The following is a 14,591-nucleotide window of genomic DNA, read 5'->3' as shown; positions in this document are numbered from 1 at the left end:
AGTCAGTGCGCCCAATGGCTCCCTAGAGTTGGTTGCACATCATGTGACTTAATAGGTGGGTCTGGATCCTGCGACATGACGAACGGATGGGCTGCTGCGCAGTTTCTTTTATAAAGTTGGCTGTACTGTTGTTGTGTGCTTGCTGGTTGGCTGTTGCACACAATCATGGCATTGCAGAGCTTGCTGCTCGCATGCCCATGGTTGCTGTGGTGCTGCCTCTTTACCTTCCTTGAGTAAGTGTGTCGAGAGTCAGGTCAGTGAGATATCTTATGTAGAAGTGTCAAGTTTGCAGCTATCAGCCTTATTTCTGAACTGCCTGTGCCCCTGTTCTGAGGCACGCAGTGATCTGCTCAGTTTTTCAGCTGTGTTACTAGTGCAGACTTAATGAAATTGTTTAGGGTGGTGTGGGGGAAGGGGAGTGCCACTACTAGCCACTGACTAGCAGCCCTGCCAAGTACCACCCGTCAGGCATTAGACTAACGCAATTTATTGCTGTGGTCCGCATCATCTCACTGAAATGCATTGTCATGCATTATATCACCTCCTCGGCTGTCAAGCCAGGAGTCTGCGAGTCACTCAGAGCTGAATATAATTAAATTATCAACATCTTCTAGACCACTTTATTTATTTTCTACAATAGCTAGAGTCTGATTGAGAAATGAGTTGTTAAGAAACGTCTTGCTTGTAATGCCCGGGCAATTAGACTGTTGCGTGGTGGCTGTCCACCTTGGGTGTCATCAGGACCGACGGCAATTTTAACTAATTATAAACCTGCGCAGCTCCTTTCCTTTCATTGCTTTGGCAAACAGAGGCTGGGTAGCCATACTCACTGTCTCATGATCTCACAGGCATATAAGAGCCTGAGATCCATGTTGAGGCCTCTCTCACATGCTGTTGGAGACTCGGTCCGGATCGTTACACGGGATGCTCTTCTGCATTATTGACGACAGGGAAGAACCGGAGGCCCAGCCCGTGAAGGGAACTAGGTTAGTGCCCTTCCATTTCTGGTGCTTTGCAGCAGTTAACTTAGAGTTTCTGTTTGCTCAAATGAGTGTTTTCTGATATTTATATGTTTCCCTCGTCTTCATTGCTTGATTTTGGTTGCAAGAAAGTGTCACTCGTATTTGTTGAAATGTCACTCAAAATTGCACTGAAATTATGAAAATGTCACACATAGCGATCTAAAACCTTGGCAGCTATGCTCTTGATGATTTAGGCACACCATAACTCACACATTGCAAAGAAAGCAACATACTGAAGATATTTTTGCTGACAAGGGATAGTAAACCTGTGGTGAATATTTCACATCACATTAAAGAAACAAGATTTTCTGTCCTCTATTCATTTTTATTTATTTATTGATGATTTGGTATGTGTCATATACCACGAGGAGGCTTCAGGGGTTCCAGAGTGCTAGGAAGTTGGGTGAGGTCCAAGGTTAGAAGAGGAGATGCAAGAGGTGAGTTGGAAGATCCTTGGCAAAGAAATACATAATATTTGGGCTCCTAATTTGTTGTATTCTGAATTAAGTTAATGGTACATTCTCGAGATAAGACTATTAGGTTATTTCTCAGTTCATATGCCCCATAGTATTTGCTTGGGACATTCTCACAGGTTTTATATGTAATCACCCCACTGGCTCTTATTGGTCGTCTTGGCCATTGAAGGGCCCAAATTGGGAAAAATTGTTTTCACCATAATTGTATGTCACCTTAAAGAAACATTAATGAAGGTGCAGTGAGGACACCCAAGGTCTGCTCTGCTCTGTGCACTCATGACTCAACCCAGGGTATGCGTTTAAAGAAACAGGTTTGATGATGCAGGTACTGAAGTGGTGGGTGTTAGCCATGTTACATTAGTAGTCGGTAGATGAACTGCTCAACAATACAACAGTCATCCTACAACAAATTAGGAAAATTAGTCAACGGTTCGGTCTGATCTCGAAATATTATTAACCAAAAAATAATCTGCTTCCACTGGGGGTTGGTAGGTGAATTAAAAGCCAAGTACCCCTCCATACGGGATGGACTCTCGAGTGATTTGAATACTTAGGAGTCAATTATAATTTGTTTGTCGGTTGACTTCTTGCTCACACTGCCACTTTCGCTAGTGGAGAGGCACATAGTTGGTGAGATGGCAGCACTTTCACTACTGTCACAATTGTATGCCATATGTAATAATTCAATATTCCCAGGACTCAATTAGTTAAAGAACTACATGCACTTTTCCAGAAAGGGGAGTAGGACCAGCCAAACTGGAATTGCTTTGAAAATATGGAAGACGCTGAATGAAAGAGACGATATAGGATAATGTGACATGGAAGCATACATCTTGGATGCTCAACTCATCAAAAATTCATTTCACAGTGGATGTCAGGAAGCAGCAAATGGGGTGATAATACACTAATAAAAAAAACTCACTTCTGAGGATCGAAGACCTGTTCATTAGGGACAATTATACCTGCACAAGGGAATAAGGAGTTGTCAGAATATAGAAAGATGCATAGAAAACGTACTGTTGGAGCAAACTGTGAGGTGGAACTTTTTGGTCGATTACTTCATCTTGGCCACAGCAGCCTCTAACGGCAGTAATCTTAAATACTGGAGGGACAAGGATTATAAATAAAAAAAGGCTACATCTGGAAGGGCAACGAACTAAAGACTTTTAATGAAGTATTGGGTGCGAATCTGAAATGCACATGGCAATTTCTACATAAGGAGGGCACTGAATAGATTTGGGGGTGTAGACAGCAACCTCACAAAGGGTATCTGCAACAATGAAGTGAACCCGGAAAGGCAGACAGATGTCTTATCACTTACAAACCACAAGATACTCTGGAAGTGGAAGAAACACATAGAAACTGACAGCGAAAGGAGGGAAATTTGTGATCACACTAGGAGGATTTTCAGACATATGACGTTTAAATGTATACAATCAAAGCACTGCACAGGGTGTATATCACCCAATAGATACTATGGCCCTCATTACGTACATGGCGGGATGTCCCGCCGCCAACCGTGCTGGTGGTCAACAAAAGACCGCCAGTGTTGGCGGCCGGCATCTTTCCACATAATGACGCATGGAGTCTCATCGCCATTGATGGCGGTCGTTGACGGGGGTGCATGCTGCTCCACCCTCACCGCCACATCACTCCCTATACCACCAAGCTTATTATGAAGCAGTTTTAGGCATGGTGGTGTATGGAGAGGAGGCGATGGCGGAGGAGCAGCATCTAGGGAGCCCGTTTCCCTCCCGGATCAGCATAACGGATAAGGTAAGTGCTGACCGAGAGGGAAGGGGGAGGGTGTGTGTGAGTGAATGAGGGGTGTGCATGAGTGTCTGGGGGGGGGGGATGTGTGTCTGAGTGCATGTCCGTGAATGGGTGAATGTGGATGTGGGGGATTGGGGTTGGGGAGATCTGCATGTAGGGGTGGGGAATAGTGAGGGTCGGGTGGGGGGGGACCTGCATGCGGTTTTGTGGGTGGAGGGTTGGGGGGTCGGTTTTCAGGGTATGGGGTGGGGGCTGTTCTAGTGGCTTGGGGGGGTAGGGATAGTGGAAAAGGGGGTAGAGGGGCCAGGCATGTCACATACAGGTGACAGGAATGATTATTCCTGTCACCCGTATGCTTTCCGCTAGGGATTACCTGGCAGGGTAATTCGCGAGGGAATCCATGGTGGAATAGGGATCGTAATCCCACTGCCTGTCCTGCCTCCACCGCCGGGCCGAATGTGCTCACAGTCGGCCTGGCGGTGGGCTGTGGCCTGGCGGTGGGTGGCTATGTTCAGAATATAGCGGTCTGGGCCGCCATGCCATTGGCTGTAATGACCGCCACTGCCGGTGTGGCGGTCCAGACCGCCATGTTCATAACGAGGGCCTATATGTAATGAGGTTCTCTCTCCTAAATGAGTACCTCAGATACAGAGCAGAGAAATCCGATTTCATTCAATGGGCATGGGGTCAAACCATCTTGCATCGTACACATAGCGCCTCAAAAATTAAGCGAGCAGGATAACTGGTCCTCTGATGTTGTCAGACTACAGTGTCAGAGCCCCCCTTCAAAATATGTGTAAAGCCGGTGTTTGTACCTCCAAGTGACACACACTGCAGATATTGTTTGCAGAAAGAAAGTTACAAGCTAATTGCAAGTCTTGGTAGTTTTAATGCAAAAAAGTCACATTCTGGTACAATGCACCCTCATTCAAAGTTTTCCATAGTCTGTTTATTCCACTCACTCAGCATTGGAGTTGAGCCTCGGAAGAAAATATGCTCAGAACACGCACCCTATCAACATCTGCTTCTGATAAGCAAGAAGTCCTTCCTCAGTGGTTCACACATGCCACGTTGGTTAGAGGCCCATCAATCATGGGCCGCTATTTGTTACATTAAAAATGTAGGGCATACAACTAAAGACGATATTCCAAATACAGTTTTCAAATGTATATGGTGGTTAAAACAACACTGTAACACCTAGTTTAATTCCTTAATTTATGCCTACACGAATGGGTACAAAATGATGAGCCTGTAATCGTTTTACAAACAACAATAAGGTGATTTTTGAAAATATAGTTCCCATGACCAAAAATAAGATGAGAACAGCACTATAAACTTAATCGTTGATGCAATTTAATCCAGATAAACCATGAACTCCACATATTTTAGACACCCACCTCCCAAGAAGTGGTTAACAACATCGAGACAAAGATGGAACAGAAACTTATGAGATACAGAAAGGTGAGAAGTCACAGAAAAAGAACAACACAATGTTGGATCTCCGAGACCGGGAAGACAGAAGGGGCCGAGTTAGCCTCCGTCCACGACCTCCCGTCCTGGTCACACCAAGATGGGAAGGTTGAGCTTTCTTGGGAAGTGTTGGTGTCATCAACATAAGAGGCCTTGGAACCACAATACACTTTGCCTGCCAACAACAGTTGATGGGCGAGCCAGTTCACAACCAAGTGATCCACTTCACATTAGTTCTATTTTCCCCTCTTCATTGTTTCGAGTAGTTGCTTTCCTGGGAGATGATGGGAACAATTCTCTTGCTTGTTGTTCTTCTTCAACTAATAACTTTGTCTTCCTGCTTTATTTCACTGCAGTCGGTTCCTGCACACATTCCGGGTAGCCAGAAGCCTAATCCCAGCTGCTTACTAGAGAAGCAGGTCCATTATTGAGCTGTATCAGAACAATGTTAATGCAATAGTCATGACCTCACCCTTGATGTAAAGAATTACAAATGATCTCACTAGTGACATATTACCTTACAATTAACATTATGAACGACGGAACTGTGGGTACAGTATCATCGTTTTCCTTATAGGAGAGCGTGCTGTAACTTAAAGAAATGATGTGAAGTCCCCTCATTTATTGTTTCAAATAAAGTGCGGTTAAAAGCAGTGCATTTGTTGTGCAAGTTATGTTTTGCAAGGCAGGTGTGCGAGAAATGGTCTCTCGAGCTAACCATGACTGGGACTTTTAGATGTTCGATTTTATTTTGTAACCATAACAGCCTAACCATAATTTAAATGTATTTTCAAGTGAATTTCAGAGTTTTTTTTAAACATACATTAAAGTGGTCTGACCACATCTTACCAAACCTTTACATTTTTTTAGGGATATACTACATCCACCGTGGGAGGCAACCAACTCCTAGTGGTGCGCAGCATGTGTCATCTTCAGGGCACTCCTATAGCCAGGTCCTAAGCACAACTCTCTGCCGGTCGGCATACCGTCACTGCTGATGAAACCCTTCATTCTTGCACAGTAGGTGTTGACCTCAGGGCCTGTTTTTTTTTAGCACTCTTTGCATGCGGCCTAACCTTTCTCTGCACAGCCGGGATCGACTACCAAGCTAACGGCAAGGCCTAGCACTCAAATCTATGCGGGCAGCCAACGCTCGTAGCACGCAGCTTCGGCTTGCTTAGGGCATTCCACAAACGCAGGTGATAAAGAAGTGCTAATTTTTTTGCATGGCTGAAGATAGGTGGACACAAGGCTTTTCAGTTTGGTTCAGTGGAGGATGTAGGCCCTCAATCTGTTAGCGTGGATTGAGGCCGCAATGTAAAAATCAAAAAACCCCATCAGCTGGTGTTTAATCATCACCCCTCCAGGAGGTTGAGCCCCATACGTCACTTTTGTTGTGTGTCTACCTCTACTTTGGTGGTTGTTGTGAAGGAGATGTTAAGGCCCTGGAGTGTAAGGCGTGGTGGACAACATCTCACTCAACATCTCTCAACCCACCAAGGCCTTCTGACGGACTGTAGAAGCCAATTAGATTTTTACAGATCACCACAACTGCCTCAGTTTGACCGAGTGGCAAAAGCAAACCACAGAAGATAACAGCTGCTCTAAACCCTATGGCTTCATTATGGCCTAACCTCACTATGGAAGGGCCTGCAGAGGGACGCAATGTTGAATCACCCTAGTGGTCACCCATAATGTGAAAAGGCTCAATAAATTACGAAAAATCCTGTAGGTTTGGGAGAAACACGCACAACTTACTGACCATGATTTTCCTTAATGGGATATAGTAAAGAAAATATAAACATTAGAGGTGCATGGGAAATTTTTGTTACATCATTAAATCTGGAAAACACATTAGGTTGCTAACAAAGTATACGTAATATGACTTTATAGTACATGTGAATTAATTTGGTACATTATTGAAACTTACAGACTTTGTAACAAAGGACGTCATCAGCGCACTGTCATAAAAAAAGGTGGTAATACTCCAGGAGTGTTCTCGCCCATACGTATCCTGCTCAAACACAATCATCCACATATAGTAGGATGCCACAATACTCTCTTGGCTTACTTCAGTGATTTCACACAATTTGCTGATCTCCGTCATCTATGTATGTTGCGCAGAGTACTCTAGTAGCAAAAATAGGATGGAGGCACAACGAAAGTATCCCTTAAGGCATTTGTAAAACTGTGGAAAGCTCGCTTTAAGGTGGGTGTATACGGATAACCTTACAGTTACAGGTACAAAGTAATAGAAGTGATTCAATATGCTAGAAAAGATGGATTTGCTCAGAGGAAGTCTTCTCACATTGAGGAATGGCAGAATCGATAAGGCTTACCTCCATTTTGCTAGTATTGACTTTAACTTAATCACACTCACCGAAATCCAGAAACTCCAGCAAAAAATGTAAAAAGCTCACCTTGGTCTGGACAGTGAACTTCACCTTGTCTCGCTCACTAACAGCATCAGAGATTTCCACCTGAAGTGAAGAGTCATTATGGAGGTCCACAGACACTGAGCGGATCTGGAAGAATAACATAGGGAGAGTTGTAGGTGCTGGAAGAAGTTCACACAGCGCATAAGGGAGTTAGGGAGTTTCCTTTTATATTAGGGAACACTGATGTTCTAAGAGTCAGGGTAAAGTGTGACGATTCATCAGCATGTCCGGCGAGCTGTGTTTGGCATTGTGTTTCTGCCTAAGACTATGCCTGGTGTCAAGGAACACCAAAACTGAATGTTTATTTCCGTTATAAAGGGTTGATTTCTGACACAATCGTCTGTTACTGGTGTAGTTGTGGCTTTGGCATCATAATTGTTACCCTTAACATATCTTGAGCATTCTTGGTTTTGCTTTGAATTGTGGCAGCCATCACTGATATACTAGGGGCATGACTGACCTAATTTTGGCCACCTGTGAAATAATGGTGGCTGCCAAGTGCACAATAATGGCCATTGCTCATGCTTTGTGAGCATCCTGACTATTATGGTGTCACATCCTTAGCATAGTGGTGCCTCTGGCATGATGGTGAGCATTACTGGCATATTATACACATCCTTGGCATCATGGGGAGCATCTATGGCATCTGATCATGGAGTCTGGACATCTGAAGAATATTTGTGTATGTGAAGCATTGACGCATGTGACTACTTGATGAAAATGACAAGCTGCTGTTTGGGGGACTGCATATTTAATAAAAATAGAAATTATTACTTTTTTAAGGCAAAAATGATTATATTTCTTTTACAAAATAAATTCTGGAAAAGGAGTTTGTTTGCCCAAATTAGAAGTATTTGATTAAAAAAAGTTCATCTTCAGAAACTGATATGTTGGTGAAGACAAAATGACTCCATTCCGAAAATGTACTGAAAGCTGAAAGCTAAATAAGCTAGGTTAGGTTAGGTGAGGTTCTCATTGCTCAGTGGTACTTACAAGACGAACACCTCCACACTTAGAGCATTTTGACAAATCTACTTGATTTAAGATACATGTCTGATCCCCATCCCAGAAAGTTGGCAGCATACAGTCCCCCTCAATGATCTTAAACACTCACTCACCCTGGGGCATCTATCTACTGGAAGAACAAGATTTCAGCCCACTGATTCAACTCACCCTCTTAACCAAACAGTGACAACAAATAGAAAAATGAGAGAGGATCGGCTCTTGCATTTATATCATCCTAACATCACTTTGATATTCAGGTTATCATGCCCTTTTGCAAAATGGCATATATAAGAATTAGCCATATTTAATGAGATCTCTCAATCTGTAGTTTATCACAATGCCAATCCTGAATATAGATCTGTATGGGCAACTATGGAAACAAGATCCTGGGGTTGCCAATCATTCAATGTAAGAAATTAAAAAGATATTGTTACAACTGTTTCTCTATTCCCTGAATAATTGACTAGATAATCAATTGCCGTAAATGACGTGTTGGCAGTTTCAATAGTTGTTACTTTTCTTGCTATAAACCAATCAGTAAGCCCACAAAACTATCATAAAGAGTCCTTAAGCAGTTTGTGTTTTTGCACAGACGTTTTATTATCAGCCAGTTTCTCAGGGTCATCAAGCAATGCAACATCTCTGTTCTGATCACAGACTAATGCCAATTCTCAGTGTGTCGTCATCTGGGATTAACCCTATGACTTCATCAAGTCTCTTCACTTAATAAAAGTATATGTCTTTCACCAGTTTGCATTCAAATCCCTTTTCAAGTGGCTTTTTGTCACAAAACGTTGCACTTGAGACCTCAATAACAACCTGTGTGTCCTTTTTTTAATCGAATCTCACAAACGCTTCTGTAGCAGACTAATGATACTTTGATTGTCCGTGAACTAGCAGGACAGGAGATAATTTGTTCTTGAACACTGAAGAGTTTGTGAGATTCGATAAAAAAAGGACACATGAAGTCATAGGGTTAATCCCAGATGATGAAACATGTGTTGGCTGAGAACTGGCTGTAATCTGTGATCAGAACGGAGATGTTGCTGTGCTTGATGGCCATGAGATGGAGCAGAATTGGCCAAGAATAAAACTTCTGAGCAAAGACACAAACTGCTTAAGGACTCTTTATGAAAGTGGCTTGTGCCCTAAAATTGTAACAGTTCAGCCTGTACATAGTCCTATTGTGAATCAGATTGTGCCAAATTCTGGTGTGAATTCAGCCCTGTGGTGCACTCACCACATGTGAACCAGACGGTACAATCACTTTATGTAAATCAGCCTGTGCCAAATTTTGTTCCGAATCAACCTATACCAATGTTTAGTCCAAATGAGTCAATGCCAATTGTTTCACTATGTCAAACTGGACTGACTTTTAATACTGCCTTATCAGGACAGAGTGTAGGAATGACAATTCCTCAGAATCAGACAAATCACATTGATCCAGAAGCATTAACTGTTCCTGTAATTATAGGTCCAGTTGTTCCATTTGATGCTCCAGGGACACCTGTAAAAATGCACATTTATAAAAAATCCGACAGTTCCTGATACACCAGCTACATCTCACGATATGTCCCCGCGTGGTATTCAGAGATCAGTAAACTTTAATAATTCAGAGATGGAGAGAAACTGTTGTCTTGTGGGACCATTAACACCTATATGAATTGCAGATCCAAATCCAATGACATGTTAAACAGGATTTACTCCTGAAGCGAGGTGTTCTCAGATAGCCTCACCATATATTGTGCCCAGACCAGCACAGATGCCAAATTTTAATTGCAGTACCCCACAAGAGAGAACACCCTTCAACTCACTAGAGAATATGTCTAATTTCAATTTCCCACACTAGCAAATCGTAGGTCCATTAAGAACAGAGACGTTGCAAGGAAATTCTGTGAGCTTGAGAGGTTTCATTGCACCACCGTTAAATGATTGGTTAAACAATTTGAGTTCTGAAGGTGCAACCAGTGTGATGAACTGCACACAAGAACAGAGAAGACTCCAGAGAGAGATGGACCAATAAATGTGCCCAGACTAAAATTGGAATTAAATTAGAGTAGAATGTTAGACACAGCCCAATTAGAAATTTACACTGAAGAAGAACTACGGTTCATGTGCAAAGATGTTACTCCACATGCAGGGCACACTTATGAAAGATTAGCCGAAGTAGCTGAGAAATATAATGTGAATTTGGAGAAGTCAAATCCCTTGCAGAGAAGTTATAGATTGGAGTTTAGCACAAGGGATATAATTAACATGAGATCTTCTGGAATGAAACTGCATATTAAGGAATTGATTACATACATTCAGAAATGGGGAGCTGTAGATAAATGAGAAAGAAGATGGGCAAAGAAAAGACACCAGAAGAAAGTGAAGCCCAGTGTGCCTCCAGCAGAAGCAAATCAGGCTGAGACAAGTTTGAAAATGTACCCTATGAAAGAAATACCAGGTCGAGGTTATGTTCATGTGCCTTGGAGCAGGATTTATATTTTGTCATTCACAAATGATTACCCCAGCTGGAGAAAGAAACCAGTGGAATGGTGCAAGCAGATAGAGAGATTTGTGAAACTTTCAAAATGCCTGTGGGAAGATCTGGAAACGTTGTTTGACACTGTGGTTCCAATTGATTGGTGGACTGAATGTAAGGTGAATGTCTATTGGCCTGATTATGAACCTCGAAGAGACCCAGTAAAAGATGCACCATCTGAGGAAGTAATGAAAAGGTATTACAAGGTGATTGAATTATTGAAAATCAAGGTGTTGCAAAAAGATAATGATTGGTAGAAGATAGATAGGCCAGCCCAGGAGTCTAAGGAGTCGATCCATGCCTATTATGAAAGATTTTTGCAGGCTTTCCAACACCACAGTGATACTTAAACAATAGAAGCTAAAGATATGGGATATTTCTGTTCAGATTTGTGCAAGGCTTGAAACCAGACATAAGTGCGATGATTCAGAAGCATTTGATTTGTTGGCAGAACAAACTGATTGATAAAATCCTGCGGTATGCAACATACTGCAGCGATGAATTGGAATTGAAGCAGAAAAAGTTGAACAAGAAAGTCATGATCATGCAATTGAAAGCTGCACTGAAAGCTAGCCAAAGCCTGTAGATATAGGTGAACACTGGTGGTATGCAAGGAGTGCACCAGCATGGAATTAATGTTGTCTAGCCTAGAGGTGGAGGAGTGGTGCTAAGGTTGATCAAACTGGTGGTGTTGTTGATATCAAGGGATTAAAGAGAACAAATCTGTGCCACACGTGAAAATTTGGGTAATTGGCGAAGGGAATGTCCCCTTAATAATGTGAATAATCAAGTACAGAATGATGGAGCTCCTCAAGTTCAAGGAAATAATCAGGTTCAAATTCAGAGAGTTCCAAGACCTTGGCTATAGAATGTAAATGTGCCCCAAGGATAGCATGTACAGATACCGCAAGACCCCTATGACTTAACAGCAGACGATTGTTCCCCAACAGAATGTAAATCAATTTGCAAATGCAAATATGAATCAGATAGCATCACAATTTCCCCTAATGGACCAAAGTGATGTGGAGTTTTCAGAAATTCTTCTAGTGGATAGCTGAGATAATGAAGATTGCATGCTAGGTGCATCTTTAAAGGTAGATCAATGTGGTCCATGTGTAAATGAATATGTAATTGGTCATGATGTGTCATTTGTGGTTGACACTGGGGCTATAATCTCCAATGTCAGAACAGCAGAAGTTCCAAATTTGCCTCTTTAAGGAAAAAGAATCCAGGTTGTAGGAGTTGCAAATAAACAGCTAACCAACCCCATGACAGTCCCTGTAAAAATAGGTTCATTTGCAGATGAGCACCAAACGTGGCCTGTAAGCTTGCTTGAATTCTACCTGTTGTGTAAGCTAAATTGTTTCATTAGCTGCACATCAAAAAAGAACCGCAATACAGACAAATGAAGAGGATGTACCTTGTAAAATTGTGACAAAAGCAAAAATAGATGATGTATGGAAAGCTGAACAATGCAAACATTAACCCCTAGTCATAGATCTGGGTTTAATCCATTGTTTTGCCCATCATGCCACTCCAGTTTGGACCCAGCTGTAGGAAAATCAGTCTTGACCCTGTGCCCCATGGGAACAGTCCAGCCTGAAATGCCAGACCAGTTTCTCCCTGGACTGGAAACAAATATCCTGGGACCAGTTTAGGAGTATCACCCCTCATTAGCCAGGCTGAAGTGAAATGGTGCATGAGGTTGAGCTTGACTGTCTCAATGTAACTCAATAGTGCACCAAAACGGGGTTTGACATTCAAGACATTCCCCTTACAGAAAATGACTATGTCATGTTTCATTCATTAGCTTTATTTCGGTAAATATAAATACCATAAAAGCGCATCACACAAAAAAGGAACGGCAAGCTACATAATAAACAATTTAAGTCATAAAAGATTGAAAAGGAGAAAAAAAAAAGAAAAGAGAAATATTTACACATAAGCAGTTCCCTCATGGAAAATCGCACCTTATAGTTATGTAAAAACGCATTATAGGTAAAAGAATAAGATACAAGCCTGGCAAACCATATCAGATAAAAAGGACATTTCAATTTAAAAAATATCTAAGAAAAATAAAAACAGCAGGTAGGGAATGCATCTGAACCAATAAAAGTGATATGTGCATGCAATGATAAATCCATCAATTGTTGTTTACCACATTCATTGTTAAATTTCCCTCTGCTTTTTTAAGCGTGTTCAGTCTGATACGCCAGATTGAGTCTAAATATTTTGACAAACAACAAACCACTAAAACCGATGAATCAGATTTAAAAATTCTCAAAGCTAGCAAGCAGTTTTTAAAACCCTTACTTCTGCACAGAGGAATAATCCAACGGGCTCTTTGTTTGGAGTATGCGGGGCATTGGAAGAGAATATGAGTTACTGATTCTTCTCTGGCACAGCCCATCGGACACATCTTAGAAGAACAACTAAAATTAGACCATTTATAAGTGAGGGAACGCAAAGGAAGAGAGCCCACCCTGAATCTAATGTATAATGAACGAGCAAACGGGGAAGATACTATATCCATATATTGTGCAAATTCATAATGACATTTAAAATATAAAAAGTTTCCCGTCATGGATGATGACGAGACAGCGGACAGTTGGGAAAGTTGAACGTGGAGCCAGAAAGCATCCTTTAGAGTCTGGGTTGCGTTCTTAGGGATAGATAATGGTTCCTTCCAATAGGACCCCAAACCAAGAAGCGAGAGAGTCCTTTCTACATATGCACACCACTTGATTTTGGAGCTAGTGTTGTTGGCCATCAAGTTAGCTAGCGCACATCTATAATGGACAAGAGAATCTGATGACCATAGGCGAATCCAGTACAACAGGGGCTTGAGTGCAACGATCTGGCTGATGGAAGGGAGATTTAGGTCCATGCGTATTGGGAGCATTGGGGTACTGGAAGGAACTCTTAGCAATGACCTTAAGAAAGAGTTCTCCACTTTTATCAAGTCATCCAGACAACAGTGGCCCCACAGTTCAGCTCCATAGATTGCTCCCCCTCTTGCTTGTAGTTTATAAATTTCTACTGCGGGCGTCATGGCAAAGCTAGGAGATCTAGCTGCAAATCTTGCAATGCCACTCGCTCGCTGTTGCAATCGTAAAGTTGCCTTCTGGATGTGGCGCTGCCACTTGTGCGAGTCTTCTAGTTTCAGGCCTAAATAATCAAAATCGCTGACTCTTTCCAGCGCGGCACCCTCTAAATAGATAGGTCGTCTCATTCTGCCTTTCCTATCGCCAAACACCATGCACTTGGTTTTTAATCGGTTGATTTCGAGCCCATAATCATTGCAATAGTCAATGAATCTTGAAAGCAGAGTTGAAAGGCCTGTGGCTGTTTGAGAAACCAGCAGGGTGTCATCGGCAAAAAGAAGGCAGGGGATCTTCTGCCCTCCTATTTTAGGCGAGTCGTTAGAGCACTCCATAAGATAAGGGATGCATGCGTTTATGAAGAGAAGGAATAAGGTAGGGGCAAGAACACAACCTTGTCTTACACCTCGGGCAGTAAGGAATTTTTCTGTTAATTCACCTTGTGGGCCCCATCTAATTCTACCATAGTTGCCAGTGTAAAGATCCCTGATAATATTTAAAATAGAGCACGGGACTCCTATTTTAGACAGAACTTCCCACAGTTTGTGGCGGGGTACTAGATCAAAGGCCGATTTTAGATCTACAAATGCTACATATAGGTGGCCTAAGTCAACATCGACAACTTTCCATTTAATAGAAGTAAAACGAAATATCTGATCTAATGTGCTAGTTTTTTCTCTGAAGCCCGCTTGTAGATGATTTAAGATTTGATTTTCAACTAGCCACTTGTTCAGCCTGCTCAACAACTGATAACAGAAATTTTTTTGAAGGTTGTCGAG

General features: G+C 42.1%; 1 protein-coding gene across 1 annotated transcript in view; it reads right to left on the bottom strand.

Moving 5' to 3' along the window:
• Positions 1 to 14,591, bottom strand: part of SNX32 (sorting nexin 32) — a 276,021-nt gene that overhangs the window by 217,373 nt on the left and 44,057 nt on the right. Inside the window, exon 2 of the mRNA XM_069207873.1 lies at positions 7,162 to 7,266. Within this exon, the coding sequence (XP_069063974.1) occupies positions 7,162 to 7,266 (105 nt within the window). The remainder of the gene's footprint in view (positions 1 to 7,161; positions 7,267 to 14,591) is intronic.

The sequence above is a fragment of the Pleurodeles waltl genome, chromosome 9 (genome assembly GCF_031143425.1).
Source record: "Pleurodeles waltl isolate 20211129_DDA chromosome 9, aPleWal1.hap1.20221129, whole genome shotgun sequence".
Taxonomy (NCBI): Eukaryota; Metazoa; Chordata; class Amphibia; order Caudata; family Salamandridae; genus Pleurodeles; species Pleurodeles waltl.
The sequence above is the reverse complement of the archived record's forward strand: the minus strand, read 5'-3'. Positions and strand labels throughout refer to the sequence as shown.